This window comes from Harpegnathos saltator, unplaced genomic scaffold (assembly GCF_003227715.2).
Source record: "Harpegnathos saltator strain DR-91 unplaced genomic scaffold, Hsal_v8.6 scaffold844, whole genome shotgun sequence".
Taxonomy (NCBI): Eukaryota; Metazoa; Arthropoda; class Insecta; order Hymenoptera; family Formicidae; genus Harpegnathos; species Harpegnathos saltator.
In genome coordinates, this window is record NW_020230698.1 from 11,796 (window position 1) to 38,160 (window position 26,365).

Consider the following 26,365-nt stretch of genomic DNA (forward strand, 5'->3'; position numbering starts at 1 on the left):
AAAACTATCAGAACAATGTAATGGATATCTAAACGTTGTATTCGATTATCCGGAAAATTCGTGCCGACCTTTTTCAAACAGCGCTGCACAGGGGTGCACAGGTGCGTTATTTTCTTTGTATATAGATATATATCTTCGCGCAAACACACGTACGCGGCACGTTTCGCTCGGTCGTCGAGTTTTTTCATCATCTCTCACGCAGCCGGAATCGATTCCGTGCGCGAGAGCGACGCGAATTCTGTCCGCGCGATGCAACGAGGGGAGAGGCGTTTCGCCGATTCGCTCGCGCTGACTGCAACGTTTTAGTCAGCGCGAGCGTCTCATCCGCGCGATGACAAATCTGTTACGTTACTCAACACGTTACCTACCGTCCGCTCGTCCGTTTCAGGCCGATGCTGAAGCAGATCAAGAACTCCGCAGAGTCGCACATCGTGCTGGACTGCTCCACCGAGAGGATCTACGACGTGTTGAAGCAGGCGCAGCAGATCGGAATGATGAGCGACTATCACAGCTACCTTATCACCTCTCTGGTGGGTACCCAGATTAAACGCGATTAAACGCGATCGACTTGCCGTTCGTCACCGGCTGCGAGATAATCCCGGCTAAACGTAACCGCGAAATCGCACGGGTCGTATAGCGCTCGTAAGGCTAATTCGCGCGCGATCTTCATCGTCCGCGGCACCTGCGGCCCCCGGCTCTTCTCCAAGAGCCGACTTTCTCTCCTCCTCCTCCTCCTCCTCTTCTCCTCCTCTCCTTCTCCTGCAACGCCGCCCGCCGAAAGTCTCGACGACCGAGGGCCCAATAACTTCACCGCCGGAATATTCGAGTACCTCGTAAATTACCGTTAAGAAGAGCGAAGGAATCGATTACCGTGCGAACGACGGCGCTGGCCAGAGATTGCTTTCCGTTGTCTCCGCTGCGCGCAGTGATTGAAGATGCAGCTGAACGCGGAAACGGTTCGATGCAGCATTAAATGGCATCCTCGGCGTTAGCTCGCTGTTATTTTCGCGGCGGGACGGAATTCTCGGCGGGGGTTCGGCGCGAATATCGCAAGCAAGTTGCTCCCTCCCGCGAGATCGATAAGGATAGTCGCGCGATATTGCGCTTTTCAACGGGTTAACAACTACCGCTTGAAGCTCGAGCTGTGAGGATGAAAATTCGCCTCTCTCGCAGATGCGCCGGCAACCTCGTCGCGAAAGGAACGAGAGCGTCTCGCGTAAGCGCGAAGCGTGCAACACCATCCTCCTCCAAGAGTTTATTCGAGCGAGTAAAAAGCGAAGACGTCGGCTTGCTACAGTTAAATTGGAAGCTGTCTGAGGATAATTAGTAATTTACAGTCGCCTCGGCGACGCGAGCGGAAACCGGGTGCCGTCGTGTCGGACGAAACGTCACGCCACGCCACGACGAGACGTCGCCGCCGCCGCCGCCGCCGCCAACGACGACGACGACAACGACAAGGAGGACGACGTCCGCGCGCGACGGCAATAAGCGATAAAAAATAAATAGGGCTTTAAACGGACACGCTATATAACCGCGAGCGGTGCAATTTATCTTGGCGCCCCCTCCACCAGATTTCAATTTAGATCCATTAAAATGTAAATCAGCGAGGGTATTTGTTCAGGCGCGGCAGAGAATCGAGATACGCTTTCTTCCGGCGTCTTTCCGCTGGCTCTACCGACGATGGTCGGCTTGTTCTATGTGGACAACCGTACATTCGCCGTAGCATCGCGATGACAAATCACGACGACAATCGTAGAATTGCCATTCTGCTCATTCAAGCTGCGCTCGAGAATCGCGAGCGAGGAATAACGAGGAACTCTGAGATGCCTTTTGAAATTATTGTTTCGTTAAACAACGCGAGATTCAATTCCGGTACGGCAGCCTAAATTCGATTGTTTCAGTTCGACGCGACACCTCAGACCAGGCTCGCAAAGTCGCGAGTTTTACCTCAATTCAAAGTTTGCCGCGATAAAGTCGGCCGTCGATTCGATTAGTTATTTATGCCCGTTCCGCGCGGCCGCGGAAATCGCTATCGAGCTGCGCTATTAATTCCCATTACGACCGTCCGTCTCGAATATTAATTATTATTCGACCACGCGAAGGCAACGTCGCGGCGGCGGCGGCCAAGCGCGCGCAGCTTTCGCGGCGTTATCGCGCGAACGACGCGGATCTTTAATACCGGAAAAGCGAGAGTGATAAATTGGACTCGCGGGCCGCGGCCGGATCGGTCGCGCGTCGACGGCAGATGAGAGCAGGTGAGAGATGAAAAGGATAAGACTGCTTAATCATTGCCGCAATGTCGCGGCCGATTTCCATCGCGCGCGCGCACGTGGGAATTCAACGGTGTCTCGCTCGATCCCCGGGACGATATGTTCCGAGTCGGAGCTATTTATTTTCACTCACGTCGACCAGTCGTCAAGACTCTCGGAGGGAAAAATTGACCATCATCCATCAACCTGACCTTTCCGCGCCGCGATCAGGAAGTCTGCATGGCTGTTACACGTAGGCGGATAGGTAGGATAGGTACGTACACACATCGCGGCGACGGCGGCGCCGTTTCCCGGCACGGGCGAGAGCATTAATGAATCTTGCTCAGTCACTTCGCTTGGCTTTCGACGAATTACCTTTCATCGAATTAAGTCCGGCCCATGAAACAGTGATTTCGCAATGAAATTATAGTGTCCGCCGTTTATCGCTGCGCGAGAGGAGGAAGAGAGAGAGAGAGACGAATCTCGCAGCAGCATCCTGTTCCGTCGAATTTAGCGCCGCCCGCGTGTCCCCTGCGCGCTCATTATGGTTATTATGCCCGTTACGGTTACGATGATTGTTATAGTCGTTATAGCCTTGGCCGCCATTAAGGTTCTTATTACGGGCATCCATCGCTCGCGATGATACGCCGGCAGGATTTTCGCCTTGCACTCTCTGGGGATCGCCGAACCGCCGGGCTCGTGGAAAATACGCTGCCGTGGCTCGAAATCGAATACATTTCCCGGGCGAGGTTTCGCGCGATAAAGTAACTGTCGTTTCCTCTTTTTTCCCCTTTTTCCCGTTTTTTTTTTTTTTGCAAAATCGGAGAATCGCGAAATATTTTGAACGGATCCGAGGCTCACGATCGCTGGATCTGGGGGGTTCAGGTGTTTCCCTTGCTTTCGAGGTCTTTTTTTCTGATCGAAGATGAATTTATGATCGACTTTTAATCCCCACGTCCTATCGGCAATTTATAATCCCCGTTTCCGCACGCGTAACGCGCGCGGAAGATACGAAGTATCCCACCGCGAGGGCAGCTCTATCGCGCGCGTTGCCGCGCTTGTTTTTTTTTCTCCCGCCCTTTTCCAAAAAAGTGACAAAATACAAGGCGATGAAGGGCGGGCGGAGGAGGTCGCCGGTACACGACCACTCGCGACACGATCGAGCGCGTTCGTTATGAGTGTAATCGATGGCGAATTAAACGTCCAGCCTCCCGCTCTGAAATATTCCGCCTGCTCGACATATGCACTACCGCGGTCCGCGCGCGGGCACATCTGCCATGTACGAACTATCTGTCAAACGGCTTCGATGATACTCTCCGCGCCCACGTACATACTCGCGCGGGCGGGCGCTCGCACCCGCGTTGTTCCCGTTTCAAACACAACGCACAAGTTACGAGCGAGCGGAATTTAATGACAGACCCCGGCAGTGCCTCGCGAGCGCGCGATGCGGACACGCTGTGTGAAAAGCGATATTCTTGCCGGATCCGCCGCCGCCATATCCCGCGGCTGCTGATAACGCGTCGAGGAAAAAAAAAAAACAGCGCGCGCTGCGTGCGCTCTCTTTGTTTTTAGTCTTCAGCAGGCGAACAAAAATCCGATAGCACGCGTATTTACACACTCCTTTGCTTTCGCATCGAGATGAAGAGGAGCGCGCGCGGTGATACGTTTCCCAGCGGACGGAAGGCGTACACGGACAGGGGCGGGTCGCGGGGGGGGGAGGGGGGGCGGCGGCGGATATTTCATGCAGCGATTGCGACTGCGAGATCGAGTCGCGATCGATAGCTATCGTTATTCGCGCGTGTGACTTGCAGGCGCAGCTCGACGCGATGTATATATATATATATGTGTGTGTGTGTGTGTGTGCGTGCGCGCGCGAACGGGCGAGCGAAAATGGACGCGTGTCACGATTTTGAAGCGACGCGTTCGCAAAATTTCGCACGGGGGAGACGCGCAACACGCGATGGCGACGGCGGATCGTCGTCGGCGGGCAAGTTGCAATAACAGAGGCCACTCGCCGTTGTGTTTCCACAGGACGCTTTCGCGTTTTCCTCCACGTTGCCCGGTTTCATTATTGCTCCTCCTCCTCCTCCTTCTCCTCCTGCTCTAACGACGACGGCGGTAATAACCGGCGCATACATGTGATATTATATCGAGTATTACGCGGCAATGAGATAATTGAATCTGCCGGGTAAATGGAACAGCGCGATGATTTCCCGATGATAAAATAAGCGATAAACGATATTGTAAGCTCGTTAAAAACTAACGAGTGTTCGTAATGAATATTCATGGCGGCTGTCAGCCGCGCGTCACTCGCGCGTATGGAGCGATTGGAAATTCTTCGGCTGATTCGGAGTGAATTTTTCCTTCACGACCGAGACTCGGCTCCTTCACGCAATTTGTTCGCCGTCGAGCGCGGCACGCTTGGACGATGCCGTGTCTCGCAAAATAAAGCAGAAAAGTCGCACGAGATCCCTATCCGCGTTTTTAGCTGCAGATCCCGCGAGAACAGAAACGATCTCTCTCTCCCCCCCCTCTCTCTCTCTCTCTCTCTCTCTCTCTCTCTCTCTCTATTAAACTGCCACCATTGAAAACGACTCGGTCAAGAGAAGATCAACCCCGAGACACGTCCGACTGTGTCGAATTTTAGAGCGGCCTGCATATTATCGATCCTAAGACGTACTGGCCACACGTTTCCAGACGGTTTTTTTCACGACCCTTATCTTCGTATTGCTTTTCCCGGGGCCGGCGATCGTCGCGCCACGATCCCCAGAGAGGCAGTAAAAAGGTAGGAGCGGAAGGGCAAAGAAGGGCGAAGAGAGAAAGAGAGAGCGAAGAAATTCGTAGACGGGCGGACACATTCTCATGAGTCGCCATTATCGCGCGTCATTCTACGCGCCGGTCACATCGTTGCGTGCCTGGAAAGAACGGAGCGAGAGAGAGAGAGAGAGAGAGAGAGCGAGCGCGGATGCGAGCCGGGGTGTGGCGATGATCGATTGCTACGACGGCCGATCGATGCGCCGACGGCATCGGCACCGACGCGACGTGTCGCCGAGCGTGCCGATCTACTCGCGAAGACAGCGGATCCGGAATACCGGATTTATCTATCATGTTCCGGATGCGGGACAAAGGATAACAAATGGCCACGGCGGGCTCCTCCGCGAGTATCCGAGAAGACGGGTCGGGGACGCGCCTTCGAGCTACGACTTTAAATCACGTCGGCTAGCGGCGATATAGGATAACGGTGCGGCGAGGAGCGGTGCGAGCGCGCGCGTTTCATACTTGAGTTATCTTTATTCTTGCCGATAGCCGGCAGGAGTACATCGCGAAGGACGCAAATTCGCACGTCCTTCCCACTCAGCTGCCAACCGCGCCCGGGGAAGAAAGTATAAATGGCGATGCATCGCGCCCTGCAACGCACAGTGGGCCAGCATTCCAGAAAAGTGTCGAAAAATACATTTTTCGACTGTTTCTGGATTTAAACAAATACATGTCATTAATATCACTTAATCATTGAATATCGTTAATTTTATTGTGATTATAGAATTACAATTATAATAATAGTAATAATAATAATTATTATAATAATAACTATTATTATTATTATGCTTGCAAGTTTGCTTTTGTATATAATGAGCGGTAGTAATCTTTTTAAGGAAATATAATACAGTTTAAGGACAAGAACTTTACATGGCTTAAAGAGATTGTCATATTTCTTGTACTACCAGTTGTTAGTGTGAGTCGTATTCGAAGTGTTCAAAAAATCTGTTGTTTTCATTATGTGTATATACATACATATATATATATGTATGTGTGTGTGTGTGTGTATGTATCGATAATTTGTCTCAGTATTCGTATTTAATATTATGACTTGTCGATAAATAGTCCTAGTTTTCAAATTTCAATATTTTGATTTTTCGGGACATTGCGTATCTATCAATATTGCAATAATTATTTTGTTCTAGCTGTCGTAAGAGCAGATAAAAGCAGACGATCTTTTCTGGATATTAAAGTACGAAGCATCAGTTACAAAACCGATTAAAGCCCAATCGACGAGTCACGACGAGTACGTTCTCAAAAATCGATATGCTCTGAAAGATAGCATTGATATTTTCGTGCAAGCGAACTAAGTTTTGATGCGTTATTATATGGTAATAAAATTATTCTTTTATAATTTATTATATACTATTAGAAAGAGGAAGAGTCATAGAATTTCTTTATATTATAACGATTATTATTCATGACTATTTTATAGCTTGTTTTATTCGATAAAAATATCTTTTGTATCAGTTAAATGTGACAATCGGTGGCATTTGTTAAAGACGTCAACTTTGTGAATATCTTGCGACCTTAGTATATGTCTAAGAGAAAAATCATTTTACATTTCATCAGTTTGACATTAATATTATCAAATAGACATGTATTTGTTTAAATCCAGAAACAGTCGAAAAATGTATTTTTTGACACTCTTCTGGAATTCTGGCCCACTGTGCAACGCCGCGCTGTATAATCTAGAAAAGTAACCCTCCGGAGTTACTTTTATATATTACGGAAGATAATGATGTGGCTCGTTGTGCCGGATAAGCCGCAACGACCTGTTACGACTGATAATTGGACGCTATTAACGCATTACGTTGACTTTTGTTAAAATTGCCTCCTCGGTCGCACGAACTGAATATATCAGTCGGGCTCTCTATTCTTTTTCAGCTGAAATTTTTATGAATACACGATGACGGTCTCCGCGTATTCGGCAGAAACGTTACGGCGGCGGCGGCGGCTGCCATTAGTGGCGATTTAAACCTCTTAATAATTTTCGACGCGTTCAATCATACAAGCAATTCTCCAATTAAATTTTCTGTCGGAATTCAACACGCGCTTGTCGCTGCACTTGTGCGCGTATCTTCGCGTATATGTACGGGTGTTTACTTAATAATGCGCAAATATGCGATTCCCTCTCTCCCTCTCCCTCTCTCTCTCTCTCTCTCTCTCTCTCTCCCCCTCTCTCTCTTCCCTTCTCTCGTTACTGCAGTAGCGGCACTGGCAAACAATTCAATGCAATTTTAAATTGCTCCCGTTTACAGAGAGGAGTTTTACACGTGGGGTCGGCGAGTTTCTTCGCGTGAAGATTTTAATAATACATTCACATTCGCGCGGGGTGATTTCAAGTAAAAGCAGCGCGAAAGAATAATGTCACGCCGCGTGAAAGGCGAAGCGCGGGACGGTTCGTATTATGTACAAAAGAGAACTCGTGAAGTAACAAGATGGACATACATACACATACACGCGCGCGCGCGCACGAAAGAGAAGTAATTTCCAAGAGATCGTTTCTTTCGTACAAAAGTCCCGAGCAGATTTGTCGCCATCATTCTTCTAACCGGTGTCAACGGGAGCGAATATATGTTCCGGGAAACACGGGAGATTTATAACACACTGGACACTACAGACACGCGCGTCGCCGATCCCGGAATTCTTCCCAAGTACTCTCGCAACGTGGTGGCGGCCTCACCGATTGGCAATCAATGCGAGTAACGTTGATAGCCAAAGCGCGAGCTTCTGTCCGACGTGTCGGGGGGGAGGGGGGGGGGGCGCGGAGCATCAATCTCCGAAATCACGCAGAACGACGTCCAGCTTCTACTAAATTCGGCATCCACCGCTGTCAGAGTGATTAGGGATCCTAACTACGTATCTCAAGCAAGTCCTGGAACGTTTTGTTCCAGAGAGATCTTGCGGAAAATCTAATGTCACGTGGGCTTTACGGAGAATCCGTTTGAGATTTATCTTACATGATTAATCCGCGGTAAACCGTAAAGCGGAGTTTCCGACGGAAGCCATTCCGATCCGCAACATTAGTGCGCCCGTTTCACGCAGTTACTTTATTCTCCTATTGACTTTTGCCGCATCCAACAGCGCGGCGTTGTCTCGAGCGCTATTTCTCTCTAAAGTAACCGTTTATATACCGCGCGTGCGCGCGTCCCCGGAAAAGGCGCGTTCGAAAAAGAATCGCTAAAAAGTTTCGAATGCGATTAAATAATATTCGCGTGAAATCTATCGCGAGAGCGGGGCGAGAGGAAAGAGCGAGACGCGCGCGTCACAACGGCGCAGCGGCGCCAAGTCGATAGAGGAGAAAATTCTCCCCCCCCCTCTCCCCCCGCCCACTTGCTACTTTCCGACAACAGAGATTCGTGTCACGATCGATCCCGCGGAATCCTCTTTCTCTTCCAGGATCTGCACACCGTCGACTTGGAAGAATTCAGACACGGCGGGACCAATATCACAGCCTTTCGATTAGTGGACCCGGAGAAGCCGGAGATCCAGAAGGTGATTCAGGACTGGATCTACGGTGAGAAGCGCTACAATCGTGAGCTCGATATGGGGCAGAACAGCAATAAGGTAAGACTCCGTTTGGCGAGAAGTTAAGCGACCGGTATGTAGTACAGACCGGATATGGATGGTGCGGGTCCCGCCGCTGCATTTACGCTGCGCCGGCACCGAAGTCGTTTATTACGCCGACGCCGATATTTCGTCCCTCAAAGTTCTCTCGTCTCGCGGGTGCAGAGTATAAATATAAATACACGGGACAGACGCGTCGGAAGGCGTCGGGACGGGGAGGCAAGCGTAGGAGGTAAGCGTATATATGCAAATGCAAAGATCGTTCCACGGGCGAAATGTGTTCTCCGTCCTCGGAGCGACCCGCGTCTCGCGTAATAACACACTAATTTCGCATTCTTCGCGCAAGCTCGCTCGACAAGCGCATCGATCTATTTCCTGCTTCTTGCCCGCCGCGGGCACTTAGCGGGAACTGCTGCTCTTTGACGCGGTCGAGAGAGTAAGGGAGCGAATGTAATAATTGGGTATTACTCTGTACGAAACTTGATTACCGCCACCGGGGGATTCAATTGGCCGTGACGCGTGCCGATTCTCATAAGAATGCAAATACCGCGAGCGACTGCAACTGTCGAGTCTCGTTCTCCATTTCTCGCTCGCCGAACTATCCGCGACGGCTCGCCGCGTCGCGGCCATACACGCGCGAATGCACACGCGCACACAGATGCATTCTGCGTCGCGGAATAGCGAGTATTAAGGCGCGTATACACTGAGCGAGCAAACAATGAAATTCGGCAAATGTGTGTGGTGGTAGGTATTGACTGCGCGCACGAACATGTCAATCGAATGTAAGAACTCGGTAAACGCTCGGAAATGAACTACCGCATGTACTCAATAGTATTCCGTCGAATTTGCTGTTCGTTGTTGCTCGCGCTGTTGATCGTTCGTCCGCTTGGTGCAGTGACTTTCAACCGGTATGCCGTGAGAGGATCTAACACCGTGTACCGCGAAAATTTCTAAGAATTTTAATTGTTATCTTTTTATTACAAATTATAATAAATTGTTTTGTTTTATTTTCTGATACCATGATGGTACATTTTGTTTGTGTTAATAAACCAAGAAAGGTATATTCTTTTTTATACTCTTTCTTTGATCATCATAATTTAAGTATGCCGCGGAAGATTAACCTTTAGACCACCGCAGTTGTTTTCTTCGACTTTTTTATTTTAAGTATTAGAACTTTTATTATTATTATTAACATTATTGGGTTGAATGACGAAAAAGATGGCGCCACTTTCGCGCCAATATATTGGACCCCGGTCGTCTAAAGGTTGACTGTAGGTTCAAGTGTGCCGTGAGATAAAAAAGAAAGGTTGAAAAACACTGGCTTAGTATGCGCGCTTTTAAACGAACGCGGCGTAAGCGCAACGGCGCTCTGTCTTTCTCTCGAGCCAACTGCGTTCCTCGGCTTATCAGTGTGATCGAGGATACGTCGGAATCGGCGAATGCGGGCTCGCGAATGGACGAGAAAGTTCGGCGGCGCGATTGACATTCAGCGCGCCGCATTTTAATCCGGCAAGAGAGCGGCTCATCGTCGGGATATATTCTCGATAGCGGACATTACGAGATATTAGGACAGAAATATATGAATCGCGGGCTCGCGCGCCGGGTAATAAAGTCGGCGAATCGATAAACACGCCACGTTTCGCGGCATTATCATTGGTGTCACACACGCACCACACAGTCACAACGTCACGTCGCGCGCGCCACGCCCGTGAGATGTATCGAGCGCGTACGCGTGTTGTCCGCAACGTTTGCAATTTACGTATCGAAATGAAAAGCCAGTCGATTGTAATTCCGCGTTCCCAGCTCCGCCCGTATTCGGTTCGCGCGCTGGTGAATTTACGTTTTCACATGCCGGAGATTTGAAGAAGTCGCGGTAGAACGAAACGTGGCAAACACGATTTCCGCGTTAATCGCCGCCGCGGCTCGGCCTCCACTTCCGCAGGCCGTTCTTGCAGCGTAATACAATCCCACGTGAAAGGCAAGAACGCGCGGCGGGAAGTTACGTGTGCAATTTGCGTCTACTTCCGCCGTACATGCTCCGAACACGGCGACGTAAATGAAACGACGACGACGAATTAATCGATATACGCGTGTCTGTGCGCGCGAGTTCGCAGGTACCCCCGGTAGACGTCGACGTCTGATCAGACGATCATATCGATCACAAGTTGACGCACGTCGACGCACGTCAATGTCGTAAGATTTAGCGCTGCGTTACCGCGTCACGCGCGGTAAGATTTATTAATCCGCGGGATCTTCGCGCGCGCGCGCGCTTAAACTTTGAGCGATATAAGCGACGTCGTAACAACCCGTATAGAAATTTCTTAGGATTTTCCCAGATACAGTTTAGATTCCAACTAGAATATCCAAATTTGTCCCAAAATAGCTTATCCCATCACGACACCACTTAGAAATCCCATTCTTGAACCCAAAAATGGGTTCTCTATCTAGAATCGGAATAACGTGTAAATTCCAACCTTTTTTTATTAATGCAATAGGGATAATACAAATGTTTTTTTTTTGTCTTAAATTGTTCCGTATTCAGACGTAATATAATACATTTTCGTTTTATACAATGTATAGAATATATTTTTATATTTGAAGATAATTTGATTAATTCGTACATGTGTAAATTAGATGAGTTTGTCGGATATTTATATATATATTCATTATTTTTTTAGCTTGAAAGCCTTCTATTAATATTTTTTCATAATTATTTCTCTCGCAAATAATTTGACTTGTTTCGAAAAATCGAATTAATATATATATATGATATATATATATTAATATATATATATATATCATATTATTAATTCGGTTATGTATATGCATTATTGTTGTATATATAAGAGATAATTATTATATATTAATATTTACAATAAAAAATATATATGGTTTTAAATATTCATTTATTTGATAAAAACTCACAAAATATTGTTTCAAGTATTTATGCTTTAAATATTTACATTTTACAAGTATATGTGTGTACGCATATATATGTAAAGTGTAAATATTTAAGGTATTGCACATCTCATTCTTATCATAGAGTGTAAAATGAAAATCAGAAACATTTTTGGGAAAACGTTGGGAGTAATCAAACAGGACCTGTTTGTGTTTCCCATTTAGAATCGCATTTTTAAAACATTACACTTCTAACTAGAATCTGTATATATTTCCCAGTTAAAACCCAAACATATTTTGGGAAATCGGTATAGAACCCAAATAGATTCTAAAACATTTTCTACACGGGAAATAATCCCAAATCTTTGTCTTTCTTTGATCAGACTCGCGCGCGATTCAATTTAATTTCCCCCCCGAGTCTACTTTCTCAATCCGTACTTTCTAATTCCGTTTATTATTATATAAAGTGCTTCGAAAACTTTCCCTCCCCGGAGCGTATTGAGGCAAACAGAAAACGTTGGCACATATTATCGAGTCAGAAAGCAAATTTCAATTTATTTACCGTCTACAGGATTTGTCAATTCGTCGGCTTTTCTTTAATTAACGACGCGTAATCGCCATGGGATGATTAATCGCGACGCTGTCACAGACACAGCAGTCTTCAATTTTCCAGCATTTCGTCCACCTATACTAAAATTCCATTTCCAAATCTCATTTTCGTTTTCGTTAACCGTAACTTCATTACTCGTTTTTGCCATCCGCAACTTTAATACTCACACATACTAACGTATTTATTACGTTGATGTAGTCTCTTTTGCACGGTGTTTTTGCACGTGAGCTGGAAAAAAAACATACAGGCGGTACACACAGAACGCGCGCTTAATACGCGCCAAAACGTGCTGGCAGTTGAAACGTTGCCGAAAGAAAGCGCTTTTGCGTTAACGAATAAACGTTGCTAAATTATAAAGAGAAAAGTATCGCACACACAATGTGTCGCTCATAATCCGTTTGTTTGTTACATTTGTAGCCTTGTTTAAATTTCGGGCTGAAAAAATTCAATAAACAGATTCTCATCTGACAGATATTTCTTGTGTCGTAATTCACGGCTCTGAAGCCCCGCGAACACGAGTGGATATAATCTGCGCGCGTATGTATGTGTGTGTGCGTGCGTGCGCGCACGCGCGTTGCAGCAGTCCCGTAAATTTCGAATTACACAAAGACAAAAGCATATTTCGGGGGCGGGGGCTGATTGCCGAGGCTTGACGACGATCCGCGGCGCGTAAAAGCGGCAAGTACCGAAAGCGGCATCGCGAAAGCGAATTACAGCGCGCGCTCGCGTCGCATCTGGAGTGGCATCAACTGCAGAAAAGTTGAGAAGCGAATCCGTACGTTCGGCTATTTCCGCGGAAGCAACATCTGCCGCGTCCGGCGGCCGGCCCTTAAAAAGGCCAATTTGCCCCGACACACGGTTGCACGTTCGAGCAAACTTCCCAACAACTTTTTGCCGATGTCCTGCGGTACGTAGCTGCAGCAGCCCAGGAGTGCGAGAGTGTGTGATGGATCCGCTGCAATGGCACGCTGCAATGGCACGCTGCAACGGCGCGCAGTGTGTGCACTGCGGCAATGTTTCGGCGAGATGTTTCTCTCCAGCGCGTCGACGTCCTTTTTCCGCGCGAAAATCGGGTTGTCGGTTTTCCTTCGTCGGCGCTTTCGTACACGGAGAGAGAGAGAGAGCGAGAGAGAGAGAGAGAGAGAGAGAGAGAGAGAGAGAGAGAGAGAGAGAGAGAGAGAGAGAGAGAGAGAGAGAGAGAGAGAGAGAGACAGAGAGACAGAGAGACAGAGAGACAGAGAGACAGAGAGACAGAGAGACAGAGAGACAGAGAGAGAGAGGGATAGAGCCATAAATACGAAATATTATTAATCGTGCCAATTCCGTCGACCCATCTTGAATTTGTGCTCTCGCGACAGCGACAACGGTGCCATCGCACGCAAGCGGTCGGTTTACACGAAGGCGGACGGTAAAGGGGAATGAATCACGGTATATTTCAGCGTCGTGATTGCAATATGTGACTTCGTGAAGAAAGTGCAGCGGGAAAGGAAATTAAATGCCAGCCGGAATGACACAGTTTAACTTCCACGAAGACGTTAATTCTTTCTGCGCGCAAAACTTTCAAAATTCAACATATCGCGCCGCGCGCGGGAAGACCGAGACTGGTAAATTGCTCAGAGAGTCTGCAATTGTGAGATAATAAGAAATGAGATAATGTATCTCGCGGACAATTATTTCAAGGGAAGAAAGTTCGCGAGACAGCATCCGGTCATACGACGCGTGTCTCGTCGTTTAACCGCGTGGGGGAGTCACAAGCGAAACGATTACACATAAGCATGTTTTTCATCGAGCGAGCGCAAAGAGAGGAGCGGGAGAATGGGGGAAGGGAAAAAGAGGAGGGGGGAATGTACTTGCGAGTACTTCATTTTCCGCTGCACGCGTTGCGGGCGGACAGAATTTACGCGGTAGTTTTCCCTTTTTCCGCTGGCACGGAGACAAGCGACGGTTCACGGAAGATACATCATCGCGCCGCGGCAGATAGAGCGTCTTCACTTACTCGCTTCGACGAAAGGAGAACAACGAGAACGGCGGCGCGCAAAGAAACACCCCCGACCGACTGTGGCTTTCTCCGAGCGTGTTCGCGAAGCGCGCGCGCTTGTGTGCGTGTAAAATCCTGTAAAATAAAACCTATAAAATTGTCAATTGGAAGTTGCGAAACGGATGGCGCCGAAGTCGCGTCGCGCTATCGATTCGCGGCACGCGCGGAGAAACTCGTAATAAAAACTTTCTCAACTCGCCAGTTTCATCAGGCACCAATGTCTCGGTTTTACGAGCCGCTGACTATTAGACTTACCGCTACTGCGAAAATTAAAAGCGTGAAAGTCGCGCTACGGACGTAAGCGCGGCTCTGGATAATCGAACTTCTCGAGCGACAATTTCGAGAGATCCGCTAAATTGCGCGTTTGACGTCTACAAGCGAGGAAGAGTGGGGACGCTTCACGGGAAATTTCACCGATCAAATTTTCGCCTCACTCGCGCTCAGTCACTCGAGAAGAAAAGAGAAGAAAAAACAAGAAAAAAAAAAAGACCGGAGAACAGTGCAACGTTAGTTTCCACATTTTCGATAAGTTTTCATCATCGATTTTCACGCAGGTATACAAGCTCGACCGGCCGCGAACGTTATGAGGGTTAGAGGCGAGCGGGTCGTATTCAGTAATAACCCAAGTGTGTAGCGCGAGCCGCAACGAATAAGGCGGCGATTTCGTTCCCTCCGTCTGTGGGGACGAGATCGTTTCCTGTGAGAAGAAGCGCGTCCTTACAGGAACGAATCCCTTTAAGACCGCGCAATCGATGGAAAGCCGTACCACCCCCAGATAGGCGCCGTATTCATGGGAAATTTATCAGCGAGAGGGCAAATTCCAGGCGTTTCCACCCCTCGAACCGCCACGAGGCTGGCTGGTTACCGCCGGAGGTAGATTATCCAGGCGGCACAATAGTAGCCGGAGGAGTCTGTGGACTCCTCCGTTGAAATCCCACGGCATATATACATATATATATATGTGTGTGTATATAAAATCACAAGGCCAAGGAAATCTCGTGTATTCGATGCCTTAAGAAAGCCTATCGCAATTTCGCTACATCCCCTTCCCCCCTCCTCCCGACACCGAGTGTCTTTTCTACTCAATGATACCTCGATGTCTCGTCGTTGTCGAAGCGTGATCAAAGGATACGTTAATAACAAAGCTTCTTTTTTCTACGACTGATCGAAGGAGGGCGATTTTGTAATCACGATGTGATGCATTTTCTACGGAGGGTTTTCACGCAAACGGTGTAAACACTTGTCGCGACTCATGTCACTTCGATGTCGGGCAGTCCTCTTCGAACAAAATTTCTCGATTCAATCCTTGACGACGATTTCGTAACGACCCTCGTGTTCCCTCGTCTCTTAGCGAGTCAATTAATACGCGCGCGATACCTAAACGTATAATCGAAGCATAACTGACATTACCGAGGCAGTCGAGTTTCAATACGACGCCATCCATCATTCCGCCGGCGCTGGAGCGTAGCGTCGCGTCGCGTCGCGTCGTGACGCTCGGAATTTAACGACGACGTTAAATTGCGTTACGCAATGTCGCCGTATAACGAACAATCGCGTTTGTTCAAATTCCGTAACGGGTCTGCCAGCCGGGGGCGGGGAGGGGGGGGGGGATGTTGGCAATCCCATTACGAGCGCGTCAAAGCCAGACTAATTAACTCAATCGCGTACACATACGACGACGAACAAACGGACAATATATTGATTCGATTATTGATAGAATACGCAGCGGCGCGGGGTCGTTAGAATCGCCAGCGAGCGTAAGCTCGTTATTCGAGGCTTCGTGCGTAAGTTCCATGTTATTTCGCGACGGCATTCATTAGTAAGCGCTTGCGTAAGACGCTTAAATCGATGGGATTACGCGGGGCCGTAGGTTGCCCGCTCGCGCCATCAACCGGCAGGTACACTCGAGTTTTCAACTTTCTGTAAGCGATTAAAAGACCACCTTCCTTCCCAACGTCGGCCGCGCGTCTAACTTTTCGGTAACTTCGCTGTTGGATTTAATGTTTTATATTACACCGAGCGTTATATACATACTTGGACATTTCCAGAGCGCTCATTAATGAAGCATAATAATATATGCTCGCAAAGTTCAATTTTGAAGATTTGCAATAGCTTAGCGCCAGTGTGGCTCGGTGTGAATAATATACCGGGTGAAACGATATATCGCTGCTTTATTACGATATATAGCGTCAAGAAATATATTCAAATTGTATGCCTTTCATTTTTCCACGCTCACACGCGGAACAGAACAATCTCACCACCATAAAGGTAAGTCAAAAGCCCCATCGTCGTAAATGGACGAATAGATTATTCGCCGGGTCGGTCGTTCCGATAGAATGTGATATAACGCGCCCATATATCCCCCAATTTCTGGGCGACGCGCGATGAACGATCGCGCCCGCGCGAATTTCACCGCGACAGGAACTAATCCGTTACGCCGGTCGACTTACTCGCCGGTCGGTGGAGCGCAAGTAAAAAACACGCTCGCGAATCGTTTTTACTCTTGTAATTCATTATTGGCCGAGTCAATGGGCCGTGGGGCCGGCTCACGTCTCACTGTTTCATTACGAGTGAGTTATCGGCGAGACGCGCGAGCGCTCAATCAGGAATGTCAACCGACCGCCGCCGCGCCATAACTATCGTGGGCTACACTCGCGCGAAACTGCACGATTATTGCATCGTGCTACATCGCCCGTACACGTAATATATTGCGCTGCGGAGCAGCGTACAAGTAGCACGGATTTCGGATGGCGGACACTAAGACTGAGAAGAATGCCGATAGTTTCGACATCGACCATTTCCGGACATTTGAAATTCCTTCGCGCTGCAATCGCCGAAACCAACGCGCTCAACAGTAAGGAATCTCGAATAAATTTCGATGAATTTCGCACGATAGATGTCTCACGATCGTCATGCAGAAACTTGATAACAAAACGAGAGAGAGAGAGAGAGAGAGAGAGAGAGAGAACCAGGGCGAAGCGATGGGGAATTCTGTAAACGCCGTGCAGACTTTCGATATAAAACGAAGGAGCTACAAACTTCACCGACGGAACGTACTATTATGAACGCGAAACTGCGAACTTTAGTGTAACCGTATTGTCTTTGAACACGAAAGTAAACTGGCGGCGTAAAAGACGTCTGTCGACGTCGGTAATACATATTCGAGATGTGTCTCGCCCTTCGAAGAGTAATTTTCACGTAACCACTCGGCGTTTCCTTCTTATTACTCGTCGCCGTAATGCGGCGCCGGTAATGAATAAAGTTAGGGGAAGAAAACGCCGTTTTCCTTTCTCTCCCTTTCTCTCCCTTCCTACCTCTCTCCTTCTCTCTCTCTCTCTCTCTCTCTCTCTCTCTCTCTCTCTCTCGAAACTTCTATTTGTCCGAAACTTTCGGTCGGCCTCTACATAAGGGTATCACACCGCGTCCCTTCGTATCGGGAAACACGTGAATCGGATACATTGACTCGTTCCTCCGTAAAGACATTCCTGGATGAGGCCTCGTAAAATTCGGTAAGGATATTGCTTGTCTCCGAATATATATCGGGAGGAATATACACACCCACGATGCGATATATAAGGTGATACCGCTTTTACAGCGACAATATCGTTGCGCAGGCGAAGGGAGAGGGAATATCGCACAGCCGCGCGCGCGAGAGAGAGTAGGAAATATAAATGTCGCGAAACAGAGGCGCCAATTTGCCGTGAAATCCTCGCAGGAGCTGAGATTTCGTTCTTTCGCTTCTTGAACATCGGAGGAGCGGAAATTCGAGCCCGCGCCGCCGAATATGATTCCTCGCGCGAAATGGCAGACTCGGATTTCACCTTCGTGCTCTTTGTCGCGTTGATAATTTCGGTACCGCAAACGCGGGATTGCGATTCCGCCCGCGAGATCACTTTGTGAATCGACGACATCGAAGATTTCCTCTCGAGATCGAGCAGCCCGGTTTTTCTTTCTTACGTACTAGGTGCTCTAAAACTCTTACTCGCTGCTAAATTTACAGCTGCGGTACAAAGGTTTCTTTTTTCCTCAATTATTGAATTCACCACAACGAATACGAACGGAATTGTGTAAAGCACGAGAATCTAATAAGATTAAGAAAGAAATTAATTTTCACCACCACTACCACAGAACCCTCATTTTATTCAAAGGACCTCGACCCTATACGAGGTGAACTCGATTTAGGGTGCAATGAATTTCAATGCGGCAGTCTAAAATCCCCACATCAAAACTTTAAAAGCTGCGAAGAGGAATGTCGTCCAATTATCGCGGCAGAGGAGCCGTATCGAAATCCAATACGGGATCCCGCCTTATTATCATCTTCGTAGGATATCCGGTATACATCTACACACACGCGCGTTGTGTATAGAGCACTTTTATATACAGTGACGTGGTAGCGTGTCTCAGGAAATATCGATAACGGAAAAACGTGTTAAGGATAAAATGGCTCGGATCATATTGCATAAAATACTTTCTTTCTGGATGAGCGCTCTTTTGCCACGATCCACCATCTTTTTTTTACGCCGTTTAAAATATCCCGCTGATACGCTGATACGTTTCACACGTCGATGACACTTTGTCGTGTGTACGATTCGCAGACTGAAACGTCCCTGCTATACGACGCCGTCTATCTCTTCGCCAAGGCGCTCCACGATCTGGACACGTCCCAGCAAATCGATATCAAGCCGTTATCCTGCGAATCTACCGACACCTGGCCTCATGGATATTCGCTCATTAACTATATGAAGATCGTAAGTATCATTAATTAATATCATTAATTAGAATAATCAACGAGATTCTATAGTTCGAAGTGGGAGGATATCGTACGCGTATTGAAATGTGAAGTGGCACGTTCACTTTCATCTTGCAGCGATCCCGAGTGATTTATTACAGCGAATAAAATAATAATAAGCACGTACTAAGGTGATCCGTGAGAGACGTCAATTAAAAAATAAAGCACGAGTCATGAAAATGCAGATTAATCTCGACGAAAGAAAGTCGTCCTTCTTAAACACACAACGGCGCTGCATGAAAGACACAGCGGTAAATGCAAAATCATGAGACGCGACAGGAATAAAGAAGCTCGCGAAGCCTCGTTAATAAGCAAGTATCAAAGCATTCGGTGAAACAACATCTGTAAAAATCTCTTTTATTTCCCTGGTATTTTCCGCTTTTTTCAATCTCTACTCTCCACTTTTCGCACAGATATACGCAGCAGCTCTCTTTCTCTTTCTCTCCCTCACGCTCGTCGAAAAATCCTACGCTTCCGCTGAAACTCTATATTTTCAGCGCATTAGCGGAGATAATACGTGCGATCTAATTATCATTTCGCGCTAATGTTACAGCACGCGATTCCCGATATGAGATAAATCATGCGCAAAATCGACCGACCACATGTAGCACTAAATGCAGCAGTAATGCAAGCGATACGGACACGGACAGCCTTATCATGCCTAGTTAACAGATGGATTTAGAGATAGGCAATAACGTCGAATCGGCGAATTTCGCCGATCACGCGGTGCCGTTAAGCTGTCGAAAGTATCTTTACCCAGCCGAAATACACGTACGCGTATGCGCGCGCGCGCCGTTCCGCGATATAACGTTAGAGACGATGTTTGTGTATTATTGGCAGGCGTCTTCCGCTCGCTGATCACCGCGTACGTATTCTCGACGAACGTAGCAACGAAGCCCGCTATCGCGAATGTATCGCGCTAGGTAGAAATTAATTTCGCAGAATTATGGGCCGCTGATCGATCGCACCGACAACGTAATAAGCTATTATAACGATATGCTTAATCCTGCCCGCGCTCTCTCATTCGCTTGCCCTCCCACACAAACCGCGCCACCCTTCATTAACAAGCGCCACAAGTCCCGCTGTATGCATTCTATGCACAGACGTTAACTATATCCATTTTTCTGCAACGTGTGAAATGATAAATATTTCGTTTCTTCTCTCCTTTGCGTATCTTTTATTTTTTTTTTTTTTTACTTTTTAGTTTTATTCGCGAGATACGATTAATGTAGGATATAATTCTAACGTATCCGGGATAGTCGACATTGGATATTGATTACAAAAGCTGTAATGATTATTAATTGAATATATATATATATATATATATCTCTCTCTCAATTAATAATATGTTAGTATATATTCAATTAATAATATGTTACCACATTCACCATATTTAAATTTACCGTGTGTTTATGGATTATGTAAAGATTTCATTAGCATTTGATGGCTCAATGAATCAATATATCATCATGTTTGTCGAGAACACTGCGATATTAAAAAGCATTCATTGGCGGTCGCTGAAACAACGATAATTAATTTCAAACGTTCACGCGAAAGATGCATTTTACACGTTATTCTTCCTTCCGTTTCAATCTATAATAACATTATCCCACGTCGTTGCAACAACATAAAGGAAAGAATCAACGTAGAATTTTCACGAGCGATAAAAGACACGTCATCCCCGCCGCTGAAAGAGCAACATGGACGTGTGCGGGCGGGGAATCGTGCGCCCAACCAATTGCTTTTTGTTTCACGCGTCTACGTCGATTCGTTCGCGAGTTACAGGTCCCCTCAAAGCCGCGCCGGCGATCGCCGCGCGCACGTGTCAGCGAGATCGACGATCAATTTGACGAGCGTTCTCGGCCGATATTTGTTTGACTATTACGTCACGAGACCACATGGTCGCTCGGGCGAGCACGTGCTCGAGCGGCCGTCATGTGTGCGCTAGTGGGGATAAGACCTCCTCGCCGGTAGTAATGGGCAAATATCGGTCGATGAAACAAGCATCGATTCTTATCTCCTTGAAAAATCGATTGTCAGACCGATATTTTTGATGGTCGATTATTCCCTAGATCGATAATTTTTTTCGACGATTATACTACTAGATTTGTTACTAAATTTTCATCGCCAGGGAATTTGTTTACTACTATTAAGGTCCGTCTACAATAGCTGCGAAAATAAAGCTGTAACAGTAAACGGTAAAAAATAAACTAACAATGGTCGACTATTAGAAGAACAACCGACTTTAATTGGTTTATTTCTTGTAGCTTACGCTTATAGCCTTATTCTTATATAAGCTTATGCTTGCAGCCATTGTAAAAGGGTCTTTAAGGTTTTAATAATATATTAATTTATTATCGCGACATATAACTCTTTACATTAATTTAAAATAAATTAGCAGAAAATATCGATATTTTTAAGAAAATATCGATTATGCAAAGACGATTTTTTTGATAATCGATTAAGTCGAAGACGATGCTTCTTTTTGCCGGCGTAACAGGTTACCGCCGCTTAGACGGGCTTTTTTTGCGGTAGCGGCGGAGAATGTGTCCGCGGAATTCGATGGGCTACTGTCCCATACGTTGCGGTAGGTAGGTCGCGTCGTCTCCGCGATAGCGCGGAGGAGATTCAGTGCGCGGCTCGATACTTTTATCGATAATTCTGTTTCTAGGCATCGTAGCAACTTGGAACACAGACCGTTGGACAGCCGAAGACAGCTGACAGCGGTCAGCAGAAGCTACCGCGCGCTTCTGACAGACGTAAAGTCGTCCTCGCGTAACGCAAGGGTTCATTCGCGACTGTGAATTCTCCCGATCGTTAATATCGAACGTTCTTCGATCGAAGTCGAAATTAATCTATTATACATAGAAGATAGACAATCTTCGATTGATTGGAGAATATCTCGAAATGTCAGTTTTTTATTTTTAATAAATATAAAGTGTAATTAAGAAAAGAATATCATGCTTTCTTATCTGATTTTAATCTTTCTGGATATTAATTTACTGTGTTTTGCCAAACTTTAGAAGAATCTGGAAATTGGGGATTAAGGAACATGTTTTACGGACGGTAGACGTAAATGTAAAATTTGCCTCAATGGAGAAATTAATATGAAATACATTAAATTGATCGATATCGCTAATGCAGCGACAATGTAATAAGCGAATGTTAAACACTATTTCCATGCGATTCGTCTATTCGCACCAGCAATCGAATAAACAATCGAAGCAATAAATCGCACTGATTTAACATCAACGCGATTTCTGTGTTCTTTGAATGCGCGACTTTTCATAAGAAGAGCAAGACGAACGCGACGTGCGTGGGAAAGTACAGAAAGATAAAGGGGGGAAGAAATTGATAAATAGACGACGATAGGGTGGTACGCGGTGCAGGAAATCATGCGAAGTCCGGACGCAATGACTCTCCGCGATTCGCGCGATTGTTCTCGCGAAACAATAGAAAGTTACCCCAGTTTAAACGAAGCTGTCGCGCGCGCTGACAAATTGTCGTTCGCGGTTCTACTCCGTTACATCCTGACGCAAAGCTATACGTTCGTAGGCCGCAACGTGTGTCCGCAACGTATCCTCGTGTAAGAGTCGCCGAATCCGCACAGGTGATAGCGAAGTCTTACGCGCGCGATGAAGAAGTTTTCGCTCGAGGCGAAAGTGCATCTTTGTGCATCCGCATCGCGTCGCTAGCGCCTCTCGATTTCGATGTAAGCGATTTCGACGTGTCGTATTCGGACAACAGTAATTATGAGCGATCAACGAGAAAGATAATAATTTTGCGCTTGTCGCTTGGAAAATCGCGCGCGGACAAGCGCTGTTCAAGCTACGTCTTGCCGTGAGTGATTCTCGCTGAAAACCTGCCATTATCTTATTTTTCGAGCGAAAAACTTTCCTCACAGAACTTCAAAGAGCGATGTGTCGATTGTACTTGACGTATAATTCCGATATGATCTGTTTGTTCGCGACGACTACGCTACACGATTGCGACTGTTTAACGCCGAGACGATATCGAAGGATATGAGAGCCGGATTGAAGGATAACGCGTCGCAGAGCTGAGCACCGCATCAGCGCGATAGGAGGTGCGCGCGAATATAAATATGCGTTACACGCAGGATATGGAAACGTGTCTCGTCATCCGCGCCGCGTCGCCGTGTCGGGATTGACAAGCACCGGAAGATAGGTTCCGCCCGCGCGGAGGCGGCTCTCACATAGCGAGCGGAACCTGTCGTTCAGAGCGCGCGGCGCGCGGTCGACCATCCCAGCGAGGATCAGCAAAAAGCGCCGATGGAAGCAGACACGCGCGTCTGTGTTATTTCGAGGATCTCGTTACGTGGCGCGGCGCGTGCGATAGCGTGACGTGTGAGATTTCGTGACGTGCGCGATTGTTCCAAATTGCAAAGTATCGCGCGGCGCTATCTCCTTCTGCCCCCCCCCCTCCGATCTTCAGAGAGAAACGTCCTCCTCCGAGAACCGTGAAAATCTCGCTGTCGAGTCGCTTCGGAGAAGTCTCCCGCGACTTAGCGTCGCTCTTCCTCGGGGGTGGAATCTTGTTTGAGAAACGTTACGACGTATCCGGAACCTCTAAAGAGCAAAGATCCTTAATGCGAATGGACGCGGACGGCCTTCGTGGATTACGACGTAAGACGCGAGAGAGCACCGCTGGGAAATACGCGCTAGAACAGCTCCCCGCGCCCAATTTGCGAGTCCTTGCGAATAATTTCACGGCGTTAATATCGTTTCCGTTTGATCGAATAAGCCCGCCGTTGTAACAGAGACGTGCTCCCTTATCGGCTCGTAGAAATATATAGAGTAATTACGCGCGACGATGAGCACGGCGACTGGCGAGACGTGTCTGAAATTCGGTACGACTGCGCGCGATTCTTCAATTCCACCCGCTAATTTGTCAAACGTAGTTTCCGCGGCGAGAGGAGCTCGCCAACGTGCGTTGCATCGGCGCGCGTACGCTGACGGCTTTTTAAATAGATCCTCCCTTACTCATGATCCATTTGTGCGAGATTGCTGCGGTGCATTAACGTATCTCGAATGGCGCGATAATCATCAAGCGGGACGAGTGTGTGTGTGTGTGTGTGTGTGTGTTCTTTCCGCGAGGACATCATGAGTCGTCGTTAATCTCGCGTGTCAGCAGCGGGTTTAATTTCGCGATATTCATGAACCGGTAATTACAGGCAGTCACTAGGAATTTAATCTGCAATTACACAGAGCCGTTTCGCGAATGTGGAGCGTGACTCGCGAGAAGCACGGCGACAGAAGAAGACAGACGTAAAAAGAGAGAGAGAGAGAGAGAGAGGAGAGAAGGGGGAGAGATGGAGATCGGTTATCATGCCGAGCGTAATTACTCGCGAGTCATTTTACGAAATTTCCGTCCACAAAACGCGCGTTGTCGCGCGCGCCACAAATGCACCTTCCGCCAGTTCTGAGCAGTAACGTTCGTTTTACCGGCTTTGCGGCCGCCGCGCGAACGTTTAGACGAACTCTTTGCGTACATGTGATAAATTTTCCCTGCGCTGCTGATTCGAAAACTTCTCCCGTTCGAGAAATCGCCAGCTGTGTATCTGACAGTAGACGACACACGGCGTATCGCGTGCCGGCAAAATTTGCATTAAGCGATTTATCTATCGATTCGAATTTGAGTAACAAAGCGTATCTCGATATCGCGGAATCGAGCATCAAGTAAAACTGTACACTCGCCTTACTGCTACTACGCTGCATACGAAACCTAATATGTTACTATTAATTAATGACGGTTATATATTAATAATCGTTAGCCTATGTTGTATTAATCGTATGTTAGGTGCTTCACGAACTAGATACTTCAGTATTTATATAAAGCGTATAAATCAATAATGTAATCCGAAAATTTTAATATTCAAAAGGCGCACTTCAAAAGGCAGTATATACCGATAATGCCACATACATATAATGCCAAATATATATAATGCTTAATTGCAATTTGAGGAAGCTAACAATAAACAGTAATTACTGTTTATATAACCGGAGGAACTTTACATCTGTAACTAACAGTCGCAATAATAAAAAGATCCAATGTATAAATCCTTCATCAGTACAATTGAATGTTAGATTATTAATTGAATGTTAGAATATTAATATTTAACATAGAGAGCTTATAACATCAATAGTTGCTATTTTTAATGATTAAATATTTCCTTAACGCGTACATTTCAGGTGGAGATGACGGGACTCACGGGTATTATCAAGTTCGATCACCAGGGCTTTCGTTCCGACTTTATGCTGGACATCATCGAGCTGAATAGCAAAGAAGGCTTGAAGAAAATAGGCACCTGGAATAGCACCAAGGGTATCAACTTCACGAGGAGCTACGGGGACGTTTACACTCAAATAGTTGAGAACTTGCAGAATAAGACTTTCATCGTCACGACCATACTGGTGAGTGACATCTTCAAGAATGTCCTCTTTTCTCTCCATGTGACGTTTGATTTACGAAGAAATTCCGCCCAGCCGCGCGCGCGCGCGCGCGCAGATGTAGAAACAATCGGAATATATCAAATCGAACTTTCATCTGCAAGCAGAAGTGTTTAAATCCGCGATCTCCGAAATATCACGAAAGATCGTATAAGAGCGTTCTTATACGCGGCACACGACATTTAACAGATAAATAAGTTTTATACAGTTTTTACACGGATATCAACGATACCTCTTTCAGATTCTTCTTTGTCTTGAGAGAGTAGAAAACTATATTGGCGTAATTTTATAGATTGAGTTAGTCGAGAAATGCGTCGCTATAGACGCCTTATCGCTGTCTAAGAGACAGCGCTAGGATGTAGTAAAATAATTTCGCAAAGGTGCGCGCAAAGTTTGAAGAAACTATTCGGAAGAAAAAGAATGGCGCAGCTTGGCATGCAACTTGAACAAGTCGCCTCGACGTCTCACTGCGCTTCAAAGCGCGGAAAAATCGTTTACTCGCGTATCGAAGACGCCGTGTTGGCGCTCGGTTGGCGTCGGTTCGGCCTGAAAATCGCGCCTGACAGCCGCGGTGAGCTCGAAAATCGTCGCTTTAATCGAAGCGCGAACAAAACAGAAACAACGCCGCGCATTAGGCGGCCGTCGCAGCAGGACGGAAAATTTCTTTTCGTCCATTAGCGAAGCCTGCGCGCTCGTTAGCTTTCCGCTCCTTTTAGAGGGGGCGCAAAGAGGGAAGAAGACGAGAGAGCTGGAAAAGCCGAATACGCGCGACTTAATTGAAGTTTTCACAGCGTGCTCGACTCACATTACTTACTCCGGCGCTAATTGCGGCGACAAGTAATGTACTCGGTAATGTATTAACTGCTTGAAAACTCGACCGAGAAAGGAGCGAGCGGCGAGTTCCGCGCGGCGAGGCCGCGTAATAAG

The 26,365-nt window shown here is 47.1% G+C and overlaps 1 protein-coding gene across 3 annotated transcripts in view; it reads left to right on the top strand.

Moving 5' to 3' along the window:
* The first annotated feature begins 312 nt into the window (after positions 1-312).
* The window catches only part of KaiR1D (Kainate-type ionotropic glutamate receptor subunit 1D), a 39,351-nt gene continuing 13,298 nt past the window's right edge, over positions 313-26,365 (top strand). Inside the window, exons 1-5 of one of the 3 annotated variants that reach the window (XM_025307246.1) lie at positions 313-530; positions 8,469-8,636; positions 16,430-16,450; positions 18,778-18,930; positions 25,181-25,402. In XM_025307246.1, coding sequence (XP_025163031.1) covers positions 393-530; positions 8,469-8,636; positions 16,430-16,450; positions 18,778-18,930; positions 25,181-25,402 — 702 coding nt within the window. In that variant the 5' untranslated portion in view covers positions 313-392. The remainder of the gene's footprint in view (positions 531-8,468; positions 8,637-16,429; positions 16,451-18,777; positions 18,931-25,180; positions 25,403-26,365) is intronic. The other 2 variants (XM_025307245.1, XM_025307247.1) reach the window with 2 other exon arrangements.